At 39.5% G+C, this 11,701-nt stretch overlaps 1 protein-coding gene across 1 annotated transcript; it reads left to right on the forward strand.

Annotated features, from left to right (window-relative positions):
• The first annotated feature begins 9,158 nt into the window (after window positions 1–9,158).
• Window positions 9,159–10,621, forward strand: LOC118750667 (keratin, type II cytoskeletal 1). The gene is made up of 2 exons (XM_036485402.1): window positions 9,159–9,273; window positions 9,463–10,621. Exons 1-2 carry the CDS (start codon window positions 9,256–9,258, stop codon window positions 10,021–10,023), a joined length of 579 nt encoding a protein of 192 aa, XP_036341295.1. The 5' UTR covers window positions 9,159–9,255; the 3' UTR covers window positions 10,024–10,621.
• Window positions 10,622–11,701: the final 1,080 nt, after the last annotated feature.

Here is an 11,701-nt window from a genome sequence, read left to right on the forward strand (position 1 = left end):
CAGCGCTAGTACTTCAGACTAATAGAAACAGGAATTCACCTGCACCTTCGGGAACTAGAGGGTACCAGCAAGGAGGATGTGTTCAGAGATCCAGACCTGCAAGATATGTAGCTGAAAATAAATCTCTAGCATCATCTTGCATTGATAAAGATGAAACATATCTACATACATAGCCTATGTAAGTAACATAGGTACATATGTATGTACATGCATAGATAGTTTGTCATACATCAATATTTGATTTTATGCACCATATTCATTATGTAACCTTTTAGTTTATAATAAATCTTTTCATTGCATTCCTTTTATTAAATTTATAGTTTCCGTAATTTAACACCAGCATCAGCTTGAGGATTTTCCTTTTCAGTTATAAAATTTATATCTATGTATATAGATGCATATACATTCATGTGTATGCGCATTAGGGTGGTCCAAAAATGCATGTGAAAGAGTCAAGTCGGAATTTTAATGCGCTCACCCGCTAGGATTGTTCTATATAGAAAAAAAGTACAAATATATTTTTATTTTGAAATCAAAAAATATTTATAGGTCGCTCAAAGCGTTCAAATTTTCTATGTATCAACTTTTCGTGCAAATGATATAGAAGTCTTGAAAATCAACAATTTTCGATCGGAAAACTCTGTTTCTCTTCCGGAGATTTCCAATAACAACACCCAATTGTTTATTCAACCATTTTTTATAGCAACTATATTTTACATATCCGCCAAGAACCCAGAAAATGCAATGGCGAGACCAATAAAAAATCTTTAGTATTAAAAAATGGTTGAAAAGCAATTCGCTATATTTATGGGAAGTTTACTGAAGAGACCCAGAGTTTCCCGGTCGAAAAAATTTTGATTTTCAAGAATTCTATACCATTTCTACGAAAAGTTGCTTTTCCCCATATAAAATACATGGAAAATTTTGAGCGCTTTGAGCGACCACTAAATATTTTTTGATTTCAAAATAAAAAATAGGAGTATATTTTTTCAGGGCGTGAGAGCATCAAAATTCCGACTTTACTTGATTTGGACCACCCTAATGTATATGCATACATAACAAGTAAATATATGTACAAGCAAACTGCTTTTGAATATCTATACACATACATATGTATGTATGTATGTATGTATGTATGTACAGACGTGTAAAAAGATGAATGTTCACCAAACCAACCTCAAAATGCACTAAAAACCATGGCAATGCACTGAAAAGGAATTGCACTAACGAGATGTCATTGAAGCCGAATGTCAAGTATCGACTTTCATTTTGGAATGTGAGTTAAACGAAAAAAAAAGTTTCCATGTTAATAATGCCACAGTGGAAAATATATGTAATTGAATTGCATTAAAAAATGATTCGAAAATGTGCCCAGAAAAATGCAAATGGGTAAATCTAAAAAATAAGGACCAACATTAGAAAATTGTTTTAAATTATAACTAATGAATCTAGATCAGCTTTCATTAAGATAGAAATTCCAAGTAGGCGATGCTATCTTTTCATACCTGCGGTAGGTACTCAAACTTCGTAAAAATCTGTTTTTGCTGTTCAATAAATGACTACGCACTGTGAATTTGGCCCCAAACGACCTTCAGGTCAAGCTCCCGAGATGGTATTTTCAGGTATTGTAGTCGAAAGTTCGCGCTTTGAAAGGTTCTGTCACCTTCAGTTTCTTCACTACAGCTTCTCAAACATTGCAAAAAACACGATTTTTTTTTTACACTTTCACGACGTTTTTCTCAAATTCTGGATCTGATGGAAACTTTATAATTCTATCAAGAATAGCTTTGACATTTTCCGCACAAAAATCAGAGTTAATAATTCTATTGCAATAACACTGTGCAACAATTTCAGGGTCACTGTATGGGCGCGGAATGATTCCAAATCAAGATGAAAGACCTAAATCCATATATGTAGTAAAACCCCGAAATCCTTTTGCATCCAGATCAAAATAAGCCAAAACTTGTTTGTTTTGTATTGATGGTCCGACATTATGCCACAATTTTCTACTGCTCGTATCTCTGCTTTAAAAAAATTTGCAGTATATGGGTTCTTCGTATTCCAGTGAGCTCGACCTTTAATTTTTTTTTGGAATTTCTAGTTTTGGGGCTACGAGATCGTTAGTATATTCCATTAAAAGATTCATATAGAAAATCATATTTCCGAATTTTAAGTCGAATATGAAACACAACTCGGATGGAAAGTGTTCCAAGTAGAAGGCTGAGCCCTTATCAGAATAGGTCTTCATTGCTCCTATCTGGGTCTCCAACCGTAAATAAGAATTTATTAAGATTGGGAAATAGGTTGTTCAGTAATGAGCCGGCAGGAAAGACATTTATGTACTTCACCGAAGAAGATAACTTAAAAGATGGCTACATAAACAGGGAATGAACTTCATTGCAATGAGGGTTCTAAAACGAAAAAAGAACTTTTAAAAAGCAGCAGGCGGTACATATTTAAATTGTAATGGTGATAAGTAGACAAAGGTGTAAAACTTTGTGCAAAAAAAGGGAACATTTTGTGATGGCATGCTGATTCATATTACAACTTCTGTATATTTTGCAGTTCTACTGGACCGTACTACACCATCATAATGGTATTTTCGTGGAGATGACGAACAGTTTTTATGATTTGTGTCAAGGCGCATCCATACAAGGTGGTCATGATTGCTTATAAGTAAAAGTCCCGTGTATTTTTTTTTATTGCTTTTTGGTACAGGAGGATGTCAAAACGAAAGGGAATAGAAGATAATTTTCATCATTTTCTTTTGTTGACATCCTGAAGTTGCGCCGCTTCGTCTTGGATGACATTCTCCTGTACTAGTGTAGAGACAAAAATATCCAATCAGCTGATCAATCAACACCACCTTGTATTGATGCGCCTTGATGGGACCCCTAACAAATTACAAAAGCAGGCGAATTCGCTAGTAACTGTCACTCTATGTTTAATTAAAGTCATTGAGGTAGAGTATACACCAGATTAATCCTAAAGTAAATTAAAAGCGAGATTGAATCAAAAATAATGATCTAGTCATTTTTTTTCATAACTTTTTATAATGCTTTATTAAAATAGTTTATAAATGTGAATAACACCAACACATTGCTGCAGTTCACCAAACAAAATGGTAAGCAGACACTGACCATAAGCGCAAAAAAAAAAACGCGTTGCAACAGCGCGACAATAATTGTAGCAACCAAAAGCAAAAAAAAAAACTTAGCAACAAACGAAAACAACCACGAAAAACAAATGACCAAATAAGGCATCTCAACAGCAATTATTTATGTACTTGCTGGAATTTTTTGAAAAAAATGGCAGTCGAAAACACTTTGAAAAAGCGTGAAGGTTGATCTCGCCCTTTAAGTGTTTCACTGCAACACAGTTGGATACCAACACCACCACTTGGAGACAGCTGTCAGCCTTGTGGCGGTGGAGTGTGGAGTAGCGAAGTTGAAAAGGTAACCCAAGATTTGAAGTTGAAGCCGTTGAGGCCGTTGTCGTGCTATTGAAGATGGCGCTGTGAAGAATGCAACAGTAGACAAACTTACCACAAGTGAGTGGCAAAGAAACAACAAAAAAAAAAAAAACACATCTCAAATTGGTGCAATGAAAACCAAAAGTGGCTGAAATATAATCTCAAGTAAATTATTGGAATCTTTTGTGGAAGTATTAATTTCTATATGTATATGTGCTGGTGCACGCAACATCTCAAGCATGGAATGGATTTAAAGATGCAAAAGCTGAGATCTTCCATGTTGCCACCAATAAGTTTGGCAATGTTTCTTTTATTGAATGTCGTTTCTTTAGCAACCTTTGGAACTTTTGTTTTTCTATACTTTTTATGCTTTAGGTACAATGAAATTCCCGAACACTTACAATATGTATATGTATGTACATTTTTAATGCGCCTTATGCTGTTCGCACTTAAGGCACTTCTTCTTCTCGGCTCGTCACATTCACTTGTCTTTTGGAATGAACTGCCAGTTAACTCGCTGGTTTACTTATCCGTTTGGTTGGATAGTTGACTGACTGGCTGGTTGGCTTGAGAAATGAGTTTAGCACAGCATTTTGACATAATACACTCAACTGTACTCAACTCAAGCCAGCTTTGAAATTTTAATGCCTCTGAAAATGTTCGTAATTATGCCACCGACGCAAAAATTTTTTTTGTATTGTGTGCAAATTTTTATAGCATCACAACAGATGATCTCTGGAATTTTCAATTTACATTAAAAAAAAAAATTGTATGATACTCGTATTAAAAGAAAGAAAATTTCATACAAAGAGTAAAGATAGAGAGAGAATACAATCATATGGAAAAAAAGGTTTTAGGGTCAGAAGTGCTCGAGTGAGTCCCACGGGCGTCTAACCACTTTGCCGGAAAGATCGTAGTGAGCGATGAGGAATCAAATTCTGCTTTCACCAAACACTAAAGGCAGAGAGCAAAAGAGAGACCTGGCAGCATATATGCCATTAAAAGTTACCATAGGTGCGCTTGGTTCAGCGTCCATTTTCAACAAGAGGGCGTCTAGCAAATTAACCTCGACTACCCGCCGTTGTTCCTAGCGGTTTACTGCGATCCAGGAGTGCAACAATTAGGTGACTTTTAGCAATCTTACTGGCTGCCGCCGCTGCTCTAAACGTTCTATGTAATTCACTTTCCCGCCTGACGTCTGACTTCATTGTCTCGTCTCGCCCTTGGGCTTTGCCTTTTTAGCAAGCGCCCTTGGCTTGCTTTCTGTGGACTTCTGCCTCTGGGCCTCTTTCCAGTTCACGTATCTCCCATCTGACGATGGAAATTGTTGCCTCGTGGCATAGTAAGCCCTACCACTCTCAAGCGTCTAAGCCAACTTTTCCTGTTCTTTGCTGAGACTGGCATTGTTGCCTTATCGGTCGCAGTTCTTGTCTTGACCCTATGCCTTTTTTATATTGCGGAGTTAGAACCCTGAAAATCACCTGGGCAGCGGTGTTGAGGCTAGCAACGCTTGCGCAGTCCGAGTCTTCATGGACTGTGGAGCTTGCGCGTTCGGGTGGCAGTAGCAACACAACCGTTGTGAACTGCTCGGAAATGCTCCTAAGCGAGGTACATAACTATCTTCTGAGGAAATATTTTCATAACCGTAACAAATCATCAATGAGCTAACCGATACTACTGTGAAATCTAAAGGTCGTTATGGCAGAAGCTTAACAAGAAACGGACTAAGGAACTTTTGAAGATAAGCAAATCCACAGTAAAAGTTCTTACCGGAGTCATCGCTGGACACTCAACTATTTTACAAATATACCAACGGTGGCGCAGCGGAAGTTTTCGATATGAAGAACAGGACAAATCGATTCACAACTTCCTATTTCAATGTCCAGGTCTCCACCGAAGGGCAGGTTTTAAATTTTTTTCCTGTCCTTTAGATTTAAATTTTGTTCTAAAAAATATAATGCGTTTGAAGGGCAGATAAATTTTAAAGCCTGCTTGAGAAACGGCACTAACTAAATACATTTGCATGCACATATGAATACCCAAAAACTTTCATAAGAAATTAAACCGCTCGCATTCGGTCAGAAAATAGCAAAATTAAAACACAAAGGCATATAATTAAAAAGTTTGCAAAATAAATTTCAGAAAAAGTAAAAAATCGTCAACGACATAAGATAATTTTACTACACTTAATTACTGTTATTCAGCGCCTTTGGCCATATTTCTGATTTTGCGAATCTTCGCACCGCCGCAAACTTTCTCATAGTAAAATTTTTGATATTTTTTCGCTATTTTTGTGTGTAGAAAAATTTGCCACAATTGTGTGTTGCCAACGATGTTGTCATCTTCATGTACAAAGCGGGAATACAGCATAGACCACCACCAACTTAGACCAACGTCTGCATCATCGTCGTCGTCGTCGTCGTCGTCGTCGTCGTCGTCGTCGTCACCTGACTCACAGCTGTTCATTGTTTTCAAGTGGCAGTGGCCCAACAACTTTTACGAAACGACGAATGGCACAATTGGGCAAGCGGCAAGAAGCGATGGCAAGCAACAGACACGGCTAGGAGTTAGCAACAGCCAGCATATTTTTATTGTTGCCGCAACACCATGGCGAGACTTTACCGCATGGATAGGAAACATTAAAATCATCATGTTGGCGATGCAGCCATTTACAAACACATCATCATCAACTCAGGCTCAGCTCCTCTGCCACAGCTGCTGGCTGACTCGTCCATGCCGGCTGCTGTTGCAACGATTATTTGTTTTTGCTGCAGTTAGTTAGTTTCATTGCTGCTGTGGCTGCAGGTGATTTCTGTCATCTCAGTGGCGTCTTTTTTTCGATGTCGTCAAACGTTGTCCATAGCGTCTCGCCGGCGTCGCAAAGCAACTTTTCATCGTATCATCTCGCTTGTTTCCTGTATTCTTATGTAATGTTTATTTGCCATTTCGAGCCGTTGGAACTTTAAGTTGATAATTGAATTGAAAAGTAGTACAATCACACATTACCCTCCAGTGCAGTCGGCTTTGTTTTTTTGCACCAAGCAGATTTATTTTTTATTTTTTTACTTACGAACCAATCGCAGTTGTTGGATATTTGATTAGGTCGCTGGGTTGCATGCTTATTTGTTGTAGTTGCATGCAGTGTTGCACGATCAATGGGTTTCCTGGAAATGCATGTAATAATGAGGAGCCCATCGTTCAGGCGAAGATGAATTACAACATAAATTTTGACCTTAGCATGGAAATGTTTCCTGGATTAAGTATTTCCTATTTACTCTTCAGAAATCTCATATAGGTATGTACTTGTAAATATTATATAGGTACAAGGTTTAACGACCATTGCAGGGTGTAGAAGGAACGATGGCACATATACTGATTTTTCTGCATCATTCGCTGAATTGATCCGAGGCCCATCTTTACAAGAGAAGTTCACAGATAGTCAAGAGAACTCTCAAAGGAAGTCCCTCGTTTCAGGGATGACATCGAAACCGCCGAGAATGTTAGAGTGCCCAGACCCCGGGTCAGTCACGCAACTTGTGCTCTTAAGTCTGACTGCCGCCCATGCTCCAGCATCTCTTCCTGCGATATCGATAGGCGCTACATTAAGATCCTTGGGAATGGCGCTAATTGCCCCACTGATTCAAATGAGGACAGCTTATTTCCTTCTGAAGTGCATTCCACCACACGAGGACTCCATTAAATATAATGGCCGTAACTATGCTTTCATAGAACCCGCAAATAACCTTGTAAGAATGGCCCAATTTCTTAGTTATTGCGCCTCTGAAACTGCTTATCAAGAATCAAGCCTGAGTACTTGACCCTGTCAGAAAGCGTCACGCGAATGCTCCCGAACGAGTAAGGAGTGGCGTGGGCACCATGTACCTCCCAGTAGGCAAAACTAGTTCCGTTTTACTAGTAGTTATATCAATTCACAGTTCGCAGACCATCTAATCACCAGGTTCAAGTATCCTTAAGTTAGGTCGTAGAGGGTATCCAAAAATTCGCCCTCACCTTGATCCATCTAACTTTAGTAAGAGCCTTATCCAGATACATGTTCCTGTTAAGAGTAATTCTCAGACAGTTGACACCGTCAGATTATTCGTAAATGGCACAGAAAAACGTAACCGACTTCTGGTTAAGGCTCTCATCGGCACTTCAGTTTAACGACAACCGCAGAGTTGTACTCACAGCCGAGTTATCCCGTACATTTCGTATTCCTGCAGACTAGTTTAGTGCTTGTCCATCAAAGGAAAAATACACTATCCTGTAGACCCATTTTATAGTACGAATATTCATGAAATTGTGGCCTAAGGACGAAGAAAAATGGCATAGTTATGACACAACTAAGAGTTGATGTATTTATGTATGATTCTTTGAATCACTGCACAACTTCCTTAAGGTCGATGGCATTTTCGATCTCATAATCCAGACTCTGTTGTTGTTTCAGAAAAACGGAATTTTCAACCATTGGCCCTGCCGGGTGGCAGTGCGCACCTCTAGCCACTTGGTTCCGGCGTTCCTAAACATATGCTCATTAGGGTGCCTCACCAAAAAAAGTCGTGGGTTTTCGACCGGAATTATGAAACTTATTATATTTAAAAACTTCCGCCAAAATATTTCGATTTAAGATTTATTTGAGCTGGACCGATGTGAAAAGATCTCCAAACATTGAGTTTTTTTATAAATAAATCTAGTTCTTAAAAATATTTTTTTCCAAAAAATTACCTCAGATGATAGAAGAGTTTAAGCTTCAAAGGTCTGCATTATAATGCTTGAACATTTTACCAACGGAATTAAAACGAACGAGTGTAAAAAAATAAAAAAATATAATTCCATTTTTTTTTATGGAGAGTGATTCGCCCTATTGAATATATTATACGCTTTTTCCGAAAATGATGCTTCAAAACAGTTGCCGACACCTGGTAAACACCGATATTGTGTGGCAAAAGTTTTAAAAAATATTTGCCTGCACATTTCCCAAACAAAAAACATATTTTCTACTTTGTTTAAAACAAAACGGTAATGCATTCACACGCACCGCCAAACAATAAGCCAACAGAGTGCAAACATTACAATCCGCCATCAGCCGTAAATGATGAACATCAAAAACGAATAAAATGTTGCATTCTCCACTTATATGTATAGCGCCAAAAGTGACCAGATGAAAAAAAAAATTTAACACCTAAACTTATAAAAAAAACTTAATGGTTTTGGAGAACTAAATGCATTCAGCTAATTGTGCGCGCCACAAACGTTCATGATGATTCTCAAAACTACGTTCATCATCGGCTTAATAATCGAGTGGTCGAGTGCTGATACAGAATCGACCAAAGAGACAAGCAAAAAAAAAAAAAAAGCCAAAATACGTTTACAGGTCGGAGCATCGACGTTTGGCCAACAGAGGCGCTGCGAAAACTCGTTAATTTGTTTTTATGTTTGTGGGGTCACAAGCTCATCCGCTGCTTCGGTTGGACGTTGGGGCATCGTTGCATGCTCGTTTTGTCGGTCGACTTGGTTGCTGCGCTTGCTGCTTGTTGATCACCACCTCCAACGCATGCGCACAGCGCAGCTGAGTCGGACGGCGACAATATGTACATACAACAAAAGCCGTGGAGTAACGAAGCTCGCTTATCGCAAGCATTGTTGGGCTTTGTGAAGTGAGTATAAAGAGGCCATACTGGGCAATGGCAAGGCATTCAGTCGTTGGTTCCCTACAAGCAAACAACTAAATTTAATTTTTTAATTTAAGTTTTACTTCTCTCCCCCACACAAAACTCACAACTATGAACTCCTTCTCCGTGGTAAGTAACAACAGCAACAAGCAGGTGTGCAGCAAAAGTGAAAAGTGAAAAAATTTATTGGTTTCAAAGTGAGCCAAAGTGCATTAAAAGGATATTTTTCGGAAAATCATTTCAAACTACGCGACTTAACAAGGATTAAACGCGCTTCTTACCCTTCTCTTCTCTTCCTTCTCTCTCTCTCTCTTGCAGTTCTTGGTGTTTGCATTGGCAGCACTGGTCGTTGCGGAACCACCATCAGGATATAATTATCCGCGAGGCGGCGGTGGCGGTGGCTCATTCGGCGGTGGCTTTGGTGGTGGCTCACTAGGAGGTGGTTCATTCGGTGGTGGTGGCGGCGGCGGCGGCTATCAAGCCGTCAGCGGTGGCTTCCAAACATCCGAAGGCCAGAATGTCGATCCTCAGCTATTGGAACAAGTGCGCCAAATTCTGCTGAATGAGGAGAGCAAATCCAGTTCAGGCGGCGGTGGCGGTGGTGGCGGCGGTGGCTATCCATCCGGCTCCTACGGCCCACCGTCCGGCTCATATGGACCACCATCATCGTCATATGGTGCGCCTGGCTTCGGTGGCGGTGGCGGCCGTGTGGTCGGCATCGATTTGGAGGGTGTACGCCAGGCCATCCAAGTGGCGCAATTCGCACAACAGAGCACGCAAGCTGGCGGTGGTGGCGGCTTTGGCGGCTATCCAAGCGCACCATCTGGCTCGTATGGTGCCCCATCGAGACCAAGTGGCAGCTATGGCGCGCCCTTCTAAGGAGGTGCAGGATGTGTGTCGTTTTTAATTACGTTTTAATGTTAGCTAAAAACAAATCGGCGTCGGTCGTCTGTGACCAGGTAGATGAGTAACAAAAAGGAAAAAGATACATTTATAGACCGCGATCCACAGCCAATCAATATGCCAATCAATGAGCAAACAATGAAATAATCAATCAATCAATCAATGAAACAAACAACACGCTGCCAAATAAATGAAATTGAAGTTGAAAAAGAAGAAGAAGAAGATGAAGCAGAAGATGAAGATACATAGAAATGAATGATGAAGATGAGGCGATTCGAAGCATTGGTTACAATGAAAGCAAAAATTGAAAGTGAAAGCGTTTCGAAAATAACGTTAATGAACATGAGCAACTACAACAACAACAATGCCAGACACAACAACAACGCCACTCAATGGATAATTAGACAATCACGGATGAAGAAGCGACATTAGCAACAACAACAATAACGCAACAGTCAGCCAACACAGCCAAAGTACGCAGTGTTGCTCTGCTGTCTGTGGCAACATTGTTGCGCATTTGTTGCTGTGACTAAATGTCTCGAAACATGTGTTGAATAGAGACGTGTAGAAAATAGCGAAAAATTCTACAGGATTTTCTTATTTCGATTTCATGCTGTGGCCCGCACTCACGCAGCACCGCCCACCACAACAGCCATCAAGAACACAGCCAGCCAGCCAGCCAGCCAGCTAGCTAGCTAGCTAGCGCAAACAACAACGTTGGAGCAACAACAGCAGCAGTCAGCAGCTCTGCAGCGACCTGCGCTAAAACACGCATCAACAACTTGTAGGGAAATTCTAATTCCACTGCAACACCGAACACCAATTAGCCATTCAACCAGCACCAAACACACTGCACCGCAATCGTGGAATGGTTTCCGTTGTGTGGATTTTAGGGTGGTGCAGTTGTGGCCGGTGTGTGGTGGTGTGGGCCGTCAGTGATATTTCGTTTTCATTTTTCAAGCGATCTCGCTCTTTCATATAGCCCAGTTACGCCCCCCAACTATCTCCAAAGTATTTTCAAAAGGCTATCCTATATGACCCCCGCTTTTTCAACATGCCCACCAAGAAGAAAACATATCCCATTTCCAACTTTTTGGTGGGTGTGTTTTGTTGAGTTTATTTTATTTTTTTTAATTTTCTTGTAAATAATTTTGAATTTTTTGTTTGTTTGTGTAAACAACAGCAACAACAACAATAACAGCAAAAACAACAAAAAAATGTTATAACGCATCATTAGATTGTAAGTGTTTTTATTTGTATATGAAACAAACAAGGAAACAACAAAAAAAAATATGAAAACAATAAAAAAATAGTAAATTTTGTCACCGTTAAATTGTCGAAGTGTTTTATTTTCACTACAAATCATGGAAGTTTCGCGGTCAAGAAATATGTAATTTCAGGAAAACGGGCTTGGTAAATTGGCCTCTACATAATTTGTGGACCAATTCATACATTGCGCTTATTAAGACACACATGAAGCGTCCTCTACACTTTCAATGTGGTTGTTCACATTTGATAATCAGTATCAGGTTGTCTGGTTCAACATTTTTATTATTTTGTGTATTTTATTGTTGTAAACTGAATTAAAAATATAATCATATAACCAGATAACCAGATAACCAGGCAAGTGTGAAGAACCACAATGATTTTTTTT

This window comes from Rhagoletis pomonella, unplaced genomic scaffold (assembly GCF_013731165.1).
Source record: "Rhagoletis pomonella isolate Grant_MI unplaced genomic scaffold, Rhpom_1.0 Rhpom_scaffold_00001, whole genome shotgun sequence".
Classification (NCBI taxonomy): Eukaryota; Metazoa; Arthropoda; class Insecta; order Diptera; family Tephritidae; genus Rhagoletis; species Rhagoletis pomonella.